Here is an 18654-nt window from a genome sequence, read left to right on the forward strand (position 1 = left end):
GGATCCAGAAGATGGAGCAGTAAGGAGAACAGTAGACTTGAAGTTTAGCATTTGAACAAAACAGCAGCTTATATAGTTCACAATTGTGCCATAAACATCAGATGTCGAGTGTTCTGCATGGTTATCAATTTGAAACGATCACATAGGCATGCATGCAATGTTTTTCTCTGGAAAAAAAACAAGTTTTGTATGTATGTAGTCCATATGAGTATCCCTCTTTTGAATCTCTTTGGAATGTATCTCTTTAGTTACATGAGTGCGTTAAATACTTCATCAGCTCTAGCAGGATGCTCGTGCGATTTGTGTTGGCCAGTATGTCATAACTGGAAATTTGAGAACATAGTGCCTATTGCTTGGATGTGGGCATGGGCTTAGTCTAATACGGTAGAAAGGTCCATAGAGCTCACCATCAAGAAGGACATCAAAGGGCTTGGAAGCATCTAGTGCCTCTACTAATAACCAATTTGATCGGAATGGACTGACCCAATTTGTTATATCATCAAGCACCCTGACCTTTTTCACTGTTCCTTCCAACTCCATGAAGCAAACATCAAGAAAATGACTACAAGGATCACACCCAAGACGCGTCTCGCAAGGCTTTGGGACGTTTATGGCTTGTATTGCCACAAATGAACATGATTTTTTTTGCTCTTCTCCTTCTTTTCCTGTCCAATCAATCGGCCGATAGAATACCAATGCCCGAAGAGAGTAGTTTGATGCCAAAGTCTCCAAAGAATCTTCATCAAGGGAGGGAAGTGGTCTCCTGGGTATACACTGCTGATGAGAGGCTTTTCTCTCATCAGACATTGATACAGAGGCAGCTGGAAGACCCAGCTCTGCCCTTATAAGGAAGGGTATTGTGCAGTGATAATTTTGTGTCCCATCATTGTACCATCCTTCGCAATTGTATATGCTTAACTTAAGAAGGCAAGTTCCTTCAAGAATGTAATTTTCAATTTGTTTTGTGAGAAGCTTGCTTGGGGTTGCATTAGATTTGTATTTATTTTTTGGGATATCATTACCAGGTCGAGTTTCTGAGCTGTCATTTTCCGAATGAAAGGCTGTTAATAATTCATTGTCTCTAGATTGACCTATATGAGGAATCATGGGGAGTCGATCAACAAGTACTCTGTAAATAGTGGTATCATACCACAAGTCTCTTTGAGCTATGTAAGTAGCAAGGGTATTATTTTGTCCTAAAGGTAGTAAATAAAAGAGCATGTCTATTGAATGGCAAGAGCCTGATGATGTTATACCTCCTGCAAGGTGCCCAGAATAGGTCAGACCAACATATCCAGCCAGGATATAATGTAATGTACCATCTCCTCCTCCTATTACCAGTCTCACAACTTCCTTCACTATTAGAGTTGATTCAGAGTTCTTCCCCCCCTTATCTACAGGACTGTTTCCAATAATGTCCATCAGAAGCTCCTCAGCACCTGTGCGAGAGTAACGGGCTAGCATTGGTCCTGGTCGAGCATGAGCCTCAATTACTTTCATAGAAACTGGCCTCCATTTAGGCTCTACTGTCACAATCACAAAGTTGAAGGGCTGGATCCTGCAAATTAGATGAAAGAGAAAAGATGAGGTAAACACAACACTAAAAATGAGACATGAAAAGCAGATGACCACCAGAAAATTTCAAAAGCAATCACCTTGAAAGATTGTCAAAAACATACCTGCTTGCAGAAAGCTTTGTGCAAGGTAGCTCTCTCTTAGGTATTGCATCGGGCAGCTGCCTTGATTCCTTAGCTTGCTCAAGATCTTGCCAAATGCTCAGCATTCCTTTTCTTCGGATCTCAATAGCATCCTTCACTTGCCTCACCTGACTTGCATCATCCATCACCTCTAGTAAAGCATCATAAAGGATTGATATAGTGGAAGCTGGTAGCTGACATAACCAGGAATCTAACCCAGCTTGAGCTTCAAGCTCGAGTTTTTCTTCTCCAGAACTTCCAAGCATCCTCAGGATCAAAAGCAATTTAATTGTTAGGACCTCTTCTGAACTTTCCTTATTAGCACTGCTGCACTGAAGTAGAGATTGAAGTGGGTCACTTCCAGGGCAGGTAACATTCAGCACAATGTAAACATTTCCTCTACGCTCTGAACTCCTTTTTCCTCTTGACCGTTTGGGAGATAGGCGTACATCACTTATCGCAAACCTGTGCCTTAAAGCAAATCCTAAGCAAATCATATCAGCTTAATGAGATTCGATCACTTTCATGCAAACGTGAAATTTAAACAAAAGAGCAAATTAAAAAAGTATGAGAATATATAGAGAATATGTGGTCTTCATCATTGTTGTGGATTGTTGAGATATCAATGAAAGGCTAGGATAAGGTTCTTTTGTAATCTATTAATAAAGATAAAAATGAAGTTAAAAATAAATGAAAGAATCAGAATCAAGCATTATATTATATGCAAGATAGAGGTGGTCTTTCACCAATCCGGAATTCAGGACTGCCTTCTCGCCCTTCACAAGGGTAGATGCCCAGGCTCAGATGGGTTGACACATTCCTTTTTTTATTGCTTTTTGGGACATGGGGAGCGTTTGGGCTATGGTCCTATGCTTGATTCACAAAGAGCCTCATTCAACTTATCCTAGAGGGAGGTTGAAGAAATTTGATCTCCCAATGGAGGGCCATCACTCCCTTCGGAACATTTGATAATATTTTGGCCAAAGCTATCAGTCTATGTTTGCAGCCCATTCTTCTAGATCTTACTCATGATACACAGACAAGCTTTGTGCATGACAATAGCATTTTTGATAATATCTTCTCTTTTTGGGAGGCATCACACTAGGCTATGTAGACCGGGCCAGCGCCTCGCCATTCTACATTTGGATTTAGAGAAAGCTTATGACAAAGTAGATTGGGGGTTTTTGGAGGGTATCCTTCTACGCTTTGGATTTTCATATGATTGGATCGGAGCGGTTGATGGAACAGCAATGGAAACATGAAGAGTACCAATGAAGGAAGAAAAAGAAGTATTATTCATGAGTAGAATTGCCCTTTTGTAGGCAATCAATACAATGCATGTGCCCAAGGAAGAGCACCTTCAAATCCACAAATTTCTCCACTGATCTCTCAATCAGACCCATGAATCTCTCAATCACACCTAATAGAACCTTCTACCACCTAACTTGGTCACACTAACCACCATGTGGTGACATACAAACTCACACTGAACTTGTACCCCTTCGTACAACCCCCATTACATCAATTTGTCCCAACATACCCCCCCACAAATTGATGACTTCATGACTCACTCTGGTTATGTCTCTTGGTTTACAACTGGGAGAATGGACAAATTACAATGACTATACATGGGAAATTCCCATAGGTCTGACAAGGAAATAACTCACACATAAGACTAACAATCATTTAAGGGGACATCCCATGGCCGAGAATCCTTATTGACCACACAAACTTAGAAGATAAATGGTCATCACCCTCACCACCACTTCGTGTATAATTGGTCTTGTAGCTTGGTCTTCTCATTTTTCCATTCAGTTCTCTCCTTCTCCCATTCTTCTTTCTTGGCTTTCTCCTTTCTCCATTCCTCTTGTACCTTCCCACCTTGTTTCCGAATCTCAGCCAGTGTTTTGTCCACATGTGCTTTCTCAGCTAATAGGGCCACATTGGTGGCCTCCAAGCTGTCTATTTTTTCTATCAACATGAGGCAGATTTTATTGAGGCATGTGAGTACTTCTGTAGTGCCTTTGTGAGCTGTCCCTGTAGAGAGGGCTGCCATGGCTGTCTCCAAAGCTAGTTTGCCCCATGTGTCTTCTACTCCCGCTCTTGTAGGCAAGGTGCTTCAATCAAATAGTGCTTTTCTGCCCGTCCTTCACATCCCCATCCCTGTCCCCAGTCTCATTGTAATGTGGCCGGGGCCTTCTTTCCCTTGTTTTTTTGCAGCTTGAGGTCGAGGTGTGGAGGCGCAACGAATGGCGTTGAGGGCATGGGAGCTGTCCGAGGGCTGGCGAAGTGGGCTGAGGGCTGAGGTCTAGTGGTGATGGCAAGGGCTAGCGGGGTGAACTGAGGGGATAGCGGGGTGGAGAGGCAAGCTAAGGCGGAGAGGTAGAGCAAGGCGGGGAGGCAAGGCGAAGGGGGGGACAACAAGAGATGGCGCAATGGCGCAGGCTAGAAAATCATTCATATTGGACTCCTCACACATGCAAGGGTCGACATGGCTCCTCATCTTTTGATGGAGTGACACAAAGAGGAGACATCTGATTAATTTTTGGTCACTTGTTGTGTGGGCATCATCTTCTTGAGGGTGGTTGATACTTCACATGCCAAACTTCACACCACCAAAGAGTGGATATGGGGTCATATTAAGGCAGCCATCAAGGAGGTTGATGTGGACAATGTGGTGTAAGTCATCACTGACAATGGTTGCAATTGCAGGAGAATGGGAAGTCTCCTTGAGGAGAAGTATCCCAAGATAGTATGGACTCCTTGTGCTTCACAATCTCTTGACTTGATGATTGGGGATATTGGAAAGCTGCCTCGGGTGTCTGTCTAGTCAAAAAAGCAATGGAGCTAGTGACTTACATCACTCGTAAGCCAATTGCACTGGCCCTATTTAGAAGGGAGTGCAAGTGGGAGGTTGTGAGACCCTTGAAGACACGCTTTGGCTACATTTTCCTAGTCTTAGCAGGTATGAAGTTTGAATAATGAATTATCATTCAAATTCAATTTATCAAATGATTGAGTTGTTTAAATTTGTTGATAATTGTCTCTTGAAATTTTCTTCTTCACCAAGGGCTCACAAAGGGCTTGATTTCTTATGCTGGCTAAGACCAAAGATAGCCTTCGTCGAATGATGACTAGTTCAGATTGGCTGGATTGGAATTGCCTATTGGATAGAATATAGAGGGGATTGTCTTCGACAATCAATTTTGCCAGGAAGTTCTTTGCACTCAAATGTCCATAGAGCCCTTGTACTTTGTGCTTTGACACTTCGATCACAAGGGTTGTACTATGGGCTTGCTATATGAGTTCATGTTGAAGCTTCGAAAAGTTGCTGGAGGATTGCTCTATCCTCGAGCGGAGGAGGCAAATACTAAAATTACAAGTCTTGTAACTTGCACTTAATACTAACTTCTAAGCCATGATTTCTCTAGCTCCCCCTCCATACTATTCTAGCTCCCCCTTCGCCTAGCCTAGCTCCCCCGCCTAGCCCCTCCGCCCACGCTACACGGCTACCCACACGACGACGCCTCTGTTGCAGCTGTTGCTGTTGCTGCTGCTGCCCCGCTTGACGTTGCTGCTGCTGCTACCCCGGGTGACGCTACTGCTTTGCTCCGCTCATGTCTTTCTGAATTAATCCCACTTGCTTCTTCAAACGTGTAGTGCAAAGAGTCTTAGAACTAGCAGGTTTGAATAAGACTTGTAGACAGCCAGCTTAGATTCGACTAATCAAGCGGCAGAATTGTCATGGAAATCAAGCATGTCAAGCAAGGAGTCTAGTGGAAGAAAAGGGAAAGTGGAAAAGTGGAAACACAAGTGCCAGGGTCGGAACTCTGATACCAATGTAGAAAAGAGGTAGGGACAGATTGGATAAAGGAGAACAAGAGAGTGGAAGGAAGAGAGAATGAGGGGGAGAAGGAAGAAGAAGGAAAAGGAGAGAGGGTTGAAGAGGTGGGCAGGAGCTGGAGAGAGGGGGAGAGAGAGAGATTGGGGAGGAGAGAGAGAGAGTAGGCTGCAAGTAGGAGGAAGGAGGGAGAGTAATTAGGATTAGATGTCGCATCAAAAGTGTACAATGAGTGGTGGAAGGCTGGAAGAGGGAGAGGACGGAGAGTGGGAAATTTGAATTTGAGGGAGAGGAAGAAGAGCAGAAAATTTGAAAACTTTTAGAGTTTTGTTGCCTATATATTGACTCTCACCCCTACCATAACTCAAAGAAGACTCTCCTCCTTCCCCTCCGCCTCCCCCTCCCTTCCCCTTTGCCTTCCTCTTCTCCTTCCTTCCCCTTCACTTTCCTCTCCCTCTCTTTTCCCCTCCCATCTCCCTCTCCCTTCTCCCTCCCCTCTCCTTCCCCTCATCTCCCTCTCCCATCTCCCTCCCCTCCTTCCCTTTGCTTTCCTCTTTCCCTCTCCTCTCCTTTCTTCCTGTTCCCCCTTTTCCTCCAAGGGGACTTATATAGTCCCTCCATTTTTCTCACTAACTCTAGCTAAAGGGCCACTATTTAAGTAGCCCTTTCCCCTCCTTCATTACAAGGTCCCTACACAAGAAGCACAAATACACGTGCCCAGAGGTACACTCCATGAAGTATGCATCCCAAGAGGCATGTACAAAGAATGGGCTACCACTATGCCTTTCATTGAAGATGACAAATAAAGGAGCTTACCAGGAGCTTTACGTTCAAGCATAATTGCACCAAATGTTTCAATGGCATGATGACCAACTGGGTTGGGCCAACACATAAGCCCCCTCACAGGAGTGTCAAGCTGAGAAAGCATTATTTCATCAAGAAAGTCCTGCAATAAGATACACTTAGAATTAAGGAGAGTCAAATGACTCACTTCCATACATTGGATCATAGTTTCTTGTGAAAGAATAAAAAATTTCTGTTGGGTGTTAAAAACGACCGTCTTTGGAATTAAAATCCATTCAAATTGTACACACAAATACCTAACGCATGATGCATGGTGTATACCATGTGCTACTTTCAAAAAATTTAAGCTACCTCGTGCTTCGGAAAAACAAATCAAAAGAAAAAACAAAAACTATTTCGATGCAACTAATGAGACTATATTATGAGGTTTTATGACATATGCAATTGTTAAGAGAAGTTTTCGAGCCTGGCCACTTCAAGGAGCACCCATTCCTACTCTATATTCAAGAACACAAATTGGAGGCTTGTGATTGCTCAAAGTCAAGTAAAGTTCTTTCAGGTCGCACTTTTTGGTCTCCTGCTTTGGGCACTAGGGGGGCAACATGCATTTCAGTTTCACATTCCATTTTTCCCCTTGTGGTCGGGCACGGTATCATTTTACTCTCTGGAGGACGATGGATCATTTTGTTGATTTGGGGGCGCACGGATTGTCTCCTCAACCTTTACGTCCCCAATAATAGAGGGGAATGTTTCCTCTCTAGAAAGAGATTCTATCTTGGGCCCTTATGGCAGATTAATGGATTATTTTAGGGGACTTCAACATGGTGATGTTGCCTTCAAACAAAAAGTGGAGAAGGGAAGGTGACATTCTCTCTTTAGAGAGCGCAAGTTGGGATGCCTTCCTATTCTAGTTCACTGGCAAAGAACGTTTGGGCAAATGATGCTTTTCACACTCTGCCTCATTCATTCCTCTTCTCGTGGCCTGCATATGCTCATCAATGCATAGATTGGCAGATTGTATGTTGATGATTGGGCATTAGGTTCGGTATGCATTGCATCACAGGTTTCCACTTTAGACCACTTTCCGGTGGTTCTTTTGATCTCTAAGCCTTATGTGAGGCACCGCTATGCCAGTATCCGGATTTCAGATGCCTTGTATGCAAAAGAGGGCCTCATAGAGGATGTATTGCAAGTTTTTGTATCTCATTTGTAGGGTGGAGATTTGGTGTTAGTGCTTTCTACCACACTATTGCCAGCATTAGGAGACATGAGATTCTCAGATGGGAGATGGGCCTATGTTGGAAGTTAGCAGCCCTACACAGGCAAGGGCAGAAAAGGAATATAGATGTTTGGATTCAGGAGCACGTTGCTGAGCAAGGGCTCATCAGCAAGTCTTGCTAGATCAAAGAGCAGAGTATGCATTTCATGCATAGGTTTCCTTTTGGATTCAAATGGGAGGAAGAGTCAATAAACATTTTTTCTCTACTCTTGGCCTGAGACATGGTAGAGCAAGTGTTTTACAGCTTATTGACTTAGACATGGTTTTGCACATAGATCTTAATGCCATCATGCATATAATTATAGATTTTTATGCCTCCCTTCTATTAGCAAATCCTGACACACTTGCCAAAAATGACGCCTAACATAAATTTTGGTAGTGTATTCCTGTATTGGTGGAACCATACATGAGAGTCCCACTTGACGCACCATTCACCAACACGGCATTTAGGACTGCACTTCTTACCCTCTACAGGGGCAAAGGCCCGGGTCCAAACGGGCTGACAACTTCCTTTTTTATGCTTTTGGGCGTGATATGATTGGGGACCAAGTTCCCTCAACTCTGCTGGGCATTTACCTGATTCATTCTACAAAGGGTCTCATTCATCTAATTCCAAAGAAAGGTTGCAGAAATTTCATTTCCCAATAGAGGTGCATCACTTGTTTGGGATTCTTTTGTAAGATTTTGGCCGAAGCTATTTGCAACACATTCTTCTAGATCTAATTCATGATACGAAGGTGGGATTTGTGCATGTGGCAGAAGCATTTTTGATAGTATCTTCTCTTTTTGGGAGGCTTTTCATTGGGCCATGCAGATTGCCTAGTGCCTTGCCATTCTACTCCTAGATTTTGAAAAAGCTTATGACAATGTAGATAGGGGTCTTTTGGAAGTACCCTTCTACCCTTTAGATCCGTAGTTGCTTGGATTAGAGGGGTTTCCTCTTTGTACATATCATCCCGTGCTAATCAAGGAAGAAAAGGGAGAGAGGTTTTAGATCTCTCATTCATTTCGCCAAGGATGCCCTCTTGCCCCTTTCTTGTATTTATTTCTGCCTGAAGCAATGAGCATATTTTTGCGAGACTTTCCCTGAGACAAGATAAGTACTTAGTTGATCAGCAAGGACTTGGCATTAGGCACCTACGATAATTCCAAGGTGAGGGAGCCTCATAACCTAGCCATGTAGCAATCAATAAAGTAGACGAGGTCAATTGGAAAGCATCGAGAAACAAGTATGCCAAATAAGATTGGATTAAGAGCATCATAAGATGGAGAGAAACAACTATGCTGAATAAGATTGGAGAAGCATCGAGAAACAAGTATGCCAAATAAGATTGGATCAAGAGCATCATAATATGGAGAGAAAGGTCCCTTGGCAAAGGACCTAGCCTAGACCATATGGTGGAGTGGTTGTCATACACTCCAAGTTGCCGTGTCTAAAGACTGATCATGAACCTCCACCACTCCATGTAAATGAGACACTATTCCGCCAAGCATGCAACTACCTAGAGAACAAGGCTCACTATCAATCCTAACCATCATCAATAAGGAGCAATATGCTACCAAGAAGAATATAAGCACTACAATTGGAGCCATGATAAGTAAATTGCTGTGTAGCTGGCCAAAACCACCCCCCAAGAGGCCAACCTAATCAAGGGGATGTAGGAATCAAGCCAAAGAGAAGGAGAGGAACTAAACATATCAAGGAGACAGTGAAGAAGGATTTGTTTATCTTACAAGAGAATGAATGGGGGTATTATTATACATACACGGAGATGAAGACCCAACAAACACACAAGGAGAGCATAGACAAGAGTCTTGATAGATCTTCTGAGAGAGAGAAGGGACAAGGGACAAAGCTAGTGAAGGGAGAAGAAAAACAGAGGGAAATATGCAAAAGACTTGGATTGCTTTGGACAGAGTGAGGCTAGAAGCCGAGAGCTCATCATTAAACCTATCGTCAAACTCCAGTTTCTTTACGATTGTAGTTGATTCCATAATCCATTTTCTTGAAGTCTAACCATAGGAAATTTTTGTCTTATCTTGCTTCACAAAGATCTAGTCATCCCCCCCCCTCCCCTCGCCTCCCCCCTTTATATGCAACACTTTTCTACTATGTTTTGTGAGACTAAATTTTGCCACAAAAGATTAAGTCCACCCTAATACTTCAAGCCCACAAGTTGCTCAAGGATGACAACATTGAGTTTAAATCCCTACATCATTGCTCAAGGACAACATCATTGACTCTTAAATCCCAACAATACCCTGCAGAAAAACTCTGCGCTTTTTCCTCGGAGGTGAACTAAAATATGTTAAAAATTTTAGGAGTCACAAAAGATAATGCTTGGCAAAGAGACTGACCAGCCCAAGGACCCTCTTATGCTTTCACTCCCGCCCTCATTGAAGTGAGCTTGGCAAGAACTACCTTTCCTTGAGACAAGACTCCAAAAAAATCACCATGAACATAGATGGAGGCATTGACCTCAATATCATGCCTAGAACCACTACGTACAAGCTTGAAATGCCTATCTTATAAGAAAGGAACATATAAGATTTTGAAGAGCTTGGCCTTTGAGACTAGTGCTCTGGATTAAATAACCTACCGCACAGGGGGGCAGCCTTGGTCAACCCACTTCCTAAACATAATTTGGCGATCATGATGGAGCAATGCTTGGCCAACCCAATTTCCCAGCATAATTTTGTGATCATAACATGATTTTTCTTTGTGAGGAGGTCACAAGGGAAAGGAATGTTGATGCATTTGTTGTGTTGCAAGGTCTTTGTTTTGAGAAATCCTTTGAAGCGTGCTAGCACGCCTATCAGAATGGATATCAAGTCCAATGAAAGATAATGTCCTTTTGACTCAGGACCTAATTGAAAGAATAGGAATGTTACCTTGCAAAACTAGCAGTAAAGCAGTAAAATGTATCATAGGAAACTAGAAGTAAAACAGCAAAAACAAGGGATATAAATAGGTTTTGACAGGTTTATGCATGACGAAACAGTAAGCTCTTGTCTACAACCTATGCTAAGTTGCTAGAGCTATCAACATGGTGGAGGCCCCGGTCAACCAAGAGCAAATACCATGGTCAAATCTGTAAGACATATACCTTTGTAAGACTAGCATATATCCAATCGTACAAATTTAGATTTTTTGATGTTCTAAAGTCCCAAAATACTCAGGGGGGTGGTACAAGTCCAGCACCTTCTCCTCGGCCTCGATAGGGGGGTGGTATAGGTCCGGCACTTGCTCCTCGACCTCGACAGGGCGGTCTGCCTCAAGGTGGTGGTACAGCTCCTACTCACCAGAGTACTACTCATCGACTGAGCACTCCTTTGGTACAGCCGCCTTTTGCCTCCGGTGCCTCACGACCTTCAGGGGCACCCGCCGCATACCAGTGGGTTCCGGTTCGTGTGCAGATTCCACCTTCAATTCACGAGGATGCACTAGTGGACTCTGCTTCAGCTCGGGCTGTGCTAGACACTCTCCCCGAGGTAGGAGAGGTCTCCGCGGTCGTGCAGACACAAGGTCATCTTGAGCAGTCTTCACTTCCTCCCTTGGATAGGGGGAAGGGGATGGTTTACACTATTGATCCTCTTCCCTCAGAAGAGATCCTTCGCACTCCGGTGTCTGACCTAATTCACAGGAACTCATTTTCAGCTCTGGCAGATGCTTCAGATTTCCCATAGGAGGAGCAGAAACGGCCTTCAAATGTTGGATTCAGGAGTGCCTTGTTGTGCAGCAAGGACTCATCAATAGACATTGCTTGATCAGAGAGCAGAGTATGCCTTTCATGCACGGGAGTCCTTTTGGATTCAGTTTGGTGGCAAAGTCAATAAACACTTTTTCTCTACTCTTGGCCCTAGACATAGTAGAGAGAGTGTATCCCAGCTTATTGACTCAAATGGGGTTTTACAGATAGATCCAGATGACGTCATGCGCATAGATTCATATTTTTATGCCGCCCTTCTTACTGTAGATCCTGACACACAAGATAGAGAGGATGCTAGATAGGTTATTTGGCAGAGCATCCCTTTGTTGGTGAAACCGGATATGCATGTTTTGCTCGATGCACCTTTCACCAACACAAGAGTTCAGGACTGCACTTTTAGCCCTTCACAAGGGTAAGTGCCCAGGTTTGGATGGCCTCATCCCTTCTTTCTTCATTGCATTTTGGGATATAATTGGAGACTACATTACATCGGCCTTGCAGGGCATTTGGGACTCGGGCGAGATGACCGGGTCGCTTACAGAGGGTCTCATCCACCTTATCCCAAAAGGAGGTTGCAGAAATTTAGTGTCCCAGTGGAGGCCTATCACACTTTTAGGGGCATGTTACAAGATTCTAGCCAAAGCAATCAGCCTTCGATTGCAGCCCCTTCTCCCAGATCTTATTCATGACACTCAAACGGGATTTGTGCATGGCAAAAGCATTTTTTATAACATTTTCTCCTTTTGGGAAGCTTCAGAGTGGGCCATGCAGAGCGGCCCTAGCCATCCTACTCTTGGATTTTGAGGAAAGCTCATGATAGAGTAGATTGGGGTTTTTTGGAGGGCACCCTTCTACATTTTGGCTTTACAGATGCTTGGATCAAAGGTGTTTCCTCTTTGTACAGATCAGCTTTTGGCCAGATATTTATTGGTGGGGCAAGAAGTGAGAGATTTCAGATTTCCAGATCAGTCCGTCAGGGATGCCCCCTCGCTTCTTTTCTTTTTTTGTTTGTGGCTGAAGCTATGAGTATCTATATTAGATCTCGAGCTGACATCTTTGGGCTGAGACTTCCCATCAGAAGGGAAGAGGAGCTACTTGACAGTGAGTTGGCAGATGACATAGCAGTTTACTTGGATGCCACACCACAAACGCTCACTTCTTTCAGGACAACATTGGATTTATTTTACTTGGCGGTGGGGGCACAGATAAATTGGCATAAATCCAATGGCTTTTGGATCAGTGACGAGAACACTCCAGATTGGGGGCTTGACATAGGATTCACTTGGGTTTAGAGGGGTGTGCCTGACTCCAGTCAGGTATTTGGGCTGCCAGTTGGATATTTCTTCCACGCAGTAGCTTGCTCCCGTGTTGGAGAGCATCAAGAGGAAGCTCCTTTTTGGGAGCTCAGCCAAGCTGGATCTTGCGTCTAGAGTTGTGGTGGTCAACCAGGTCCTCTTGGCCATGGCCTGGTTTGTTTGTTCATGCTCGTGCCGTTCTAGGGATTGCATCATTCAGCTCAGGAGACCGATCAAAAATTTTATTTGGAGTGGGCTTGATGGCACAGCAGATGCGTTAGCCAGGGTGGCTTGGGAGACCCTCATCCTTCCTACACAGGAAAGGGGTCTGAATATTATTGATCCAGATGTACAATACTTTGTAAGATGGTGGTGCGCAGACTTATGCCAGGGCAGGAGCCGTGGAAGGCATTTTTTATTAGCAGCATACAGACGTGCACATCTTTTTTAGGAGGAGATTGGATGGGCAGCATTAGGTGGATTTTCACCGCAACACACCTTAGGTCTCCTTTATCCCCTCTCATGGTTGCCATCCTGAAAGCATGGGTTGCTTCAGTGAACACTTCCTCGGAGATTCTGGCTAGCATTTCCTCTTGGCACATCTGAAGAGCCAGATGTACAGAGGCCTTGGATGGCACCCAGATACACCCTTCATAGGTGTTCACGGGTATTTGAACTGACAAGGTTCATACTTTGATAGCCATTTGGGCTAGCATGTAGGGCCCTTCACGGGCAGCCTCTTCTAGGAGGACTGTATTCCTACGAGTTTGGAGGGGTTCTCTCTTTTTCTCGGAGGGTTCTATAGGATTGAGATGGCACTATCAGCCCCAATCCTTTCTTTTTGGCTTTTGAGCTTTTCATGCATTGCATGGTGTATCCCATATGGAGCTTGCTCTAACGGTTTTCTTTAATACTTAATAGAAGTCTCTTTTTGCAAAAAAAAAAAAGAGGAGGAAGAAACCTCTCTGTTAAGAAACGAGGCAGACTTGGAATCTTCAGCACGAAAGACAATGACAAGATCCTACCTTGTCCACCATTGAGTGGTCTCAATGTATGATAAGAGAGACTATGGTGGGGTTGGAGGACACAACAAAGAAAGATATGGAGGATAAGAGAAATAAAAGATTGAACGAGAGGTCGAAGGACAATGATTTCTAGTTTCCTGAGCAATTCAAGCTACTATAGAGCAAAACAAGAGTGTACTAAGTGATGACTAGAAAACAAACAAAGTTATTGAAAGAAGAATCCACCCACCACATGCCCAACCATGATAAACATTAAATCTTTGGTGAAGGTGAAGAAGTTTCATGTGGACTCTGATTGATTATTTTCGTTGGTGGAACATCTATTTCAGTTTTACCCCACATGATTTTGTAGAAGTGTTGGAATCTAAAACCCAATAAAAAAGTTAAGTTTCTTTGTTATTGCAATGGATGCTAGGCCACCTTAAAAAGATACACAAAATCTCTGAGGTGAAAGAGGAAGACCTTGCAAAAGAAGTGGAGGTCGTGGTTGCACATCTATGCTTCATCATTTCCATAACTACGTGTGATAAGCCGCCCACTCTTCACGTGCCAATCAATGATGCCACCCCTACTGTGTTGGCATTTGTGGAAGACACCCATTGTCAATATAATGCCAAAACCCACCATGATTAAGCTTGGATTGACAGTTTATTGATTATGCTAGTCACGGTGGGGGATGTGGTAGGAAAAAAAAGTGTAAGGCCATTCAAACCCTTTTTTATGTGTGCCTCTCATAATTGGTGGAGTCATCTTCCTTGCCAATTTGTTTGCAGGGCATGATTAATAATGAACTTCATGTTGCTAGATTTCCTAACCGCTAGTTTGTTCAATCGGTTCACAATTGTAAAAGAATAGCTTGACGTTGTGTCGAAGGCCGGGGCTCATACTCTTTTGTAAGTATTATTTGAGAGCAAAGGCCATTGATGCAAAAAGCATCCTAATTGATTGAACTACCACATGCAAACTGATCTGCTCCTATGCATGGAAGGAAAATGGACAGAAGCACTCATAAAAGGTTGTAACACACCATGTCAAGCAGCCAAAACAAATAGAAACATACACCTAGAAGGCAATGGGGGAGATCAATGAGCACATCATCTTCAAGGCTTCCACAATCCACAAGTCTCATATAGGGATCACTTCCCCAAATTCTAGCACAAACGAGTTTGTACCTTTAGCCTCCTCTCCTCTCACCAAGACTCTCTTTTGTACATTGTCCCCCTCCCCCTTTTCCCCCTCCCTCTCCCATCTTCATCTCCTTGGTCTCATCCCCTCACTGCCCCCATCACTTCCCCATTGGTTGAGTGTATCCTCCTCCAATCCCATTGGTATCTCCGCCCAAATGGAAGCGAGAGTGTCAGCCTCCGTGCATAAATGGCCCCCAAGGACAAAAGAACATTGCGAACACCATATCCGCCATAGGGTAATGCTGGAAATCACCTCCCAGGCTGACCCTGCAGCTGAAGTAGGCAGGGAATCCTGAGCTGGTACAGGTACCAAAAGCAAATCCTGCGGCTCCATGATGCTGGCCTCTGTGGGACCCCGTCTCTGGCGACGCTGCATGAAGAAACCGTGGTCTCCTGGCTCTGACTCAAAGAGAGTAAAGGCTCCAGATCCTCTCCCCCAAAGGGCAGCGCCCCATGTCATCAGAAAGGACTCGAATGTAACATGTGAGAACAACCTGAAGATACCTGTCCAGACCACTCTAGAGCTGGGGCAGCTCCATAAACAATGCTTGCTAGATTCCTCTGCAAGCTGACAACGCATACACAAGGAGGGTCTACCCATCTGCTGAAGCCAAGTACCCATAGGTATGCCCCTATGTATAGTGAGCCAAAGAAAGTAGGAGACTTTCCTGGCTCTACTGATGCCCCAAAAGTGAGTCCAGTAGCTCATCAAGAGCTCTGCAGTAAGTCCCTGTGCGTGCCAATGCTGGGAGGTAGATGGTAGTCAAGGATTTTGGTTCCTCGACCTTAGGCCGATGCAAGTTACCATGGCTTGTCCTAACCACATCCATGACATTGGCTGTCGGAGGTGCTTATATCCCCGTGCATGTATATGGTTTGAGATCCTGGGACTCCGCATGGACAGATTGCTGCCCTTTCAGTATAGCCTTGAGCCCCCTCTATTCCGCTCACTAATCATGAGGCTAACCAACTTATTGGGAGGATCTCATATAGCTACACACACATAGGACTTGGTTAGCCCTAGTGAGCTTCCTGTGAAGCTCAGCTTCTACAGAACTCATTGTTTACGGATATCACATGAGGGCTTCATCGACCTACCAGGATACACACAGATCCATGTTCCCCCTCCTTGAGTATTTCAATCAAGCCCTTCTACGTTTCCTAACACCGACTACACGTTGAGATTGGATAGGCTAAGGGCAAACCTAGAGAGGGCAGCATATGCACCCTATTTGTGATCTATAGGGGATTGAGCTAGAGGAGCAATTTGCTTCCAGATGCCCTGCATACTATGAGATTCGAGGTCATCACCACTCTCTTTTCAAACATGGATTTGGATAGCCCCTTGGTTCACCCGGATCAGAATTGTGTGTGTGTGTGTGTGTGTGTGTGTGTGTGAGGTGTGGGTGTGTGTGTGTGTGTGTGAGAGAGTGGCTGCATCAACAGTTTTAGAACATGGTGAGAGTGGCTGTCCGTTCCCTCCTTTCACATGCTCAGGAGGACATGGATTTCGCCTGGATCAGTTTTGCCCATCGTTTGCAGGCTGTCATTCAAGATTATGGACGGAGTTACATGGGAACCCTCAGGTTTAAGCTGAAATGGGCTCAATCTCACAAGCAACAAATGGATCTAATCAGCTCTCATAGGCAGCTTACCTCCTCTGAACAGGATTCCTGTGCTTATGCGGTTCACATCATTCATCAAAATGATCTTCGCAAATTAAAGAAGTGGCAAATCCGAGCTCGCATGAAACCCCTTTTAGATAAGGGCTGCTCCTCCAAAGCTTTCTTTAAAAGCCTGCATGCGGATAGGCGTAAGGAGGATATTTGCGGAATCAGGCAAGATGATGGCACCTGGACCACATCCAAATCAGAATTGGAATCGAAATGCTCTAGTCATTTCCAACATCTCTTCTCTCCTCAGCCTGATCATTCAATGCAAGTGAATGCAGCTAGGTCTCAATTTCTGATGCATGTTCAGCCCATATTGTCCCCGGAACGGGCTCATGCACTGGAGCAGCCCTTTATGCTTAATGAACTGGATGATGCTCTCAGTCACTTACGTAAAGGCAGCTCTCTTGGTTGGGATGGATTGACTGTAGAATTCTTCTGTGCATTTGCCCAAAAAAAAGGTTGTGTGAGACAATGGCTAATTGGCGACCCATATCTCTCATGCCAGTCATTTACAAACTCATTGCCAAGATGATTGTTCTCAGGGTTCGATTTATCTTGCAAGCAGGACTTCATCCTAGGCAGTATGGGTTTGTTCCCAGAAGACAGATAGTACTGATAATATCTCCAATGCTTTGCTTGCAATTGAGTATGCCAAATATTCTAAACAAGATGTTCTCATTCTGCAAGTCGACATTGCCAAAGCATTTGATACTGTCCATTGGGATTTTATTTCTCAGACTATGCACAAATTGGGATTTGGCCCTCGGCTAGTCCACATTATTTACTGGCTCTATTCTCATGCCACTGCGCAGTGTTTGCTTGGTGGTGGGTTGTCAAGAGCATGGACTATGACCCACTCAGTGAGACAAGGTTGCCCTCTTAGTTCGTTACTATATGCCATTGCTACTCATCCATTATTGTTGCATATGGACCATCTTACAACTACAGGGCAGCTTCATGGCTTGCAAATTCCAGGGGCACAGCCGTTTCTAGCACAGGCATATGCTGATGATTCATATTTCATGCCCAGGAATTCTCAAACTGACCTCTCTCACTTAATGCATACTCTGAATGATTTTGGCATAGCTGCTGGACTGCATATTAACTTTCAGAAATCCAATCTTTTAGCATTGAAAGAAGCTGATTGGCATGCACTTCTCTGGCCTGGCCACATCCTCCCTTCCCACACTCTTGTGAGGCATCTAGGATATCCCATTGGCTGGAATATTACCCCTCAACAACAGCTGAAATGGGTGCTTCAAAAGATCAACAAGAAGCTGGAATACTGGCATTTGTCCACTTGGCCTCTACATGTTCGACTTCTGATAGTCCAGTCTATCATTATGGCATACGTGCAATTTTATTTGCCTCTTCTTCCTTGATCTTTTAAGCATTTGGCTTCATATATGTCCCAGGCTATGGAGATATTTTGGAAAAGCAAATCTCACAAAAAGGCATTGCGACTTCTTCCCATGCAGGCTGTTTGCTTTTCTAAGACTCATGGGGACCTAAATATTCTCAATCTTCAGTTTCATATGCTGGCAAGAAAGAGCACTATGATTGCTGATTTTTTTCAACAAAAACAGCCATGGGCTATTATGTTAGCAGCTATGTGTGGAAACATGACGTCCCATGCATATGGGCATTGAATTACAGATCACTGGGAAGCAGTCATGACCACATTTCAGGGGAAAATTCCTGGCTGTCCTGTCTCTACTGCTTTTATTCATGATTGGAAGAGAATTCTCTCTTATGCTAAATGGATAGGTGCTTCTTCCAATCATGGTAATTCTTTTCGCTTGGAAAGTATCCATTGGAGCAAGGTGTTTGAATCGCCTCTTGCTTTACAGGCGCCTATCAAAGCATATAATCTTATGAAACTGGGCATAAGATTTATCGGAGATGTTGTGGATCAACATGGTTATGTGCTTTCATTCCCACAAGCTTGCAGGACATTCCCCTTGGGTCTGCATCATCGGCCCATTTGGAGAATACTTACAACTATGTTGTAGCCATTTGTTCCTGTGCCTCCACTGTTTGTACAGGACAGATTGCTGGACTGGAATCTGACTTCCTTATCCCCTGCTACCTGTTCACTTTCGATGCATAATCTGGCCTCCTCGATGGTTTACAGATTTCTTCT

The 18654-nt window shown here is 44.2% G+C and overlaps 1 protein-coding gene across 1 annotated transcript; it reads right to left on the minus strand.

Annotated features, from left to right (window-relative positions):
• Positions 1-244: 244 nt before the first annotated feature.
• On the minus strand, positions 245-6421 carry LOC147888659 (uncharacterized). The gene is made up of 3 exons (XM_087393049.1): positions 6355-6421; positions 1680-2181; positions 245-1558 (listed from the first exon to the last, which is right to left on the minus strand). Exons 1-3 carry the CDS (start codon positions 6374-6376, stop codon positions 280-282), a joined length of 1803 nt encoding a protein of 600 aa, XP_087249175.1. The 5' UTR covers positions 6377-6421; the 3' UTR covers positions 245-279.
• Between the last annotated feature and the right edge of the window lie 12233 nt (positions 6422-18654).

The sequence above is a fragment of the Dipteris shenzhenensis genome, chromosome 21, assembly GCF_047967505.1.
Source record: "Dipteris shenzhenensis isolate YYH24624 ecotype China chromosome 21, Dip_SZ_1.0, whole genome shotgun sequence".
NCBI classification, from domain to species: Eukaryota; Viridiplantae; Streptophyta; class Polypodiopsida; order Gleicheniales; family Dipteridaceae; genus Dipteris; species Dipteris shenzhenensis.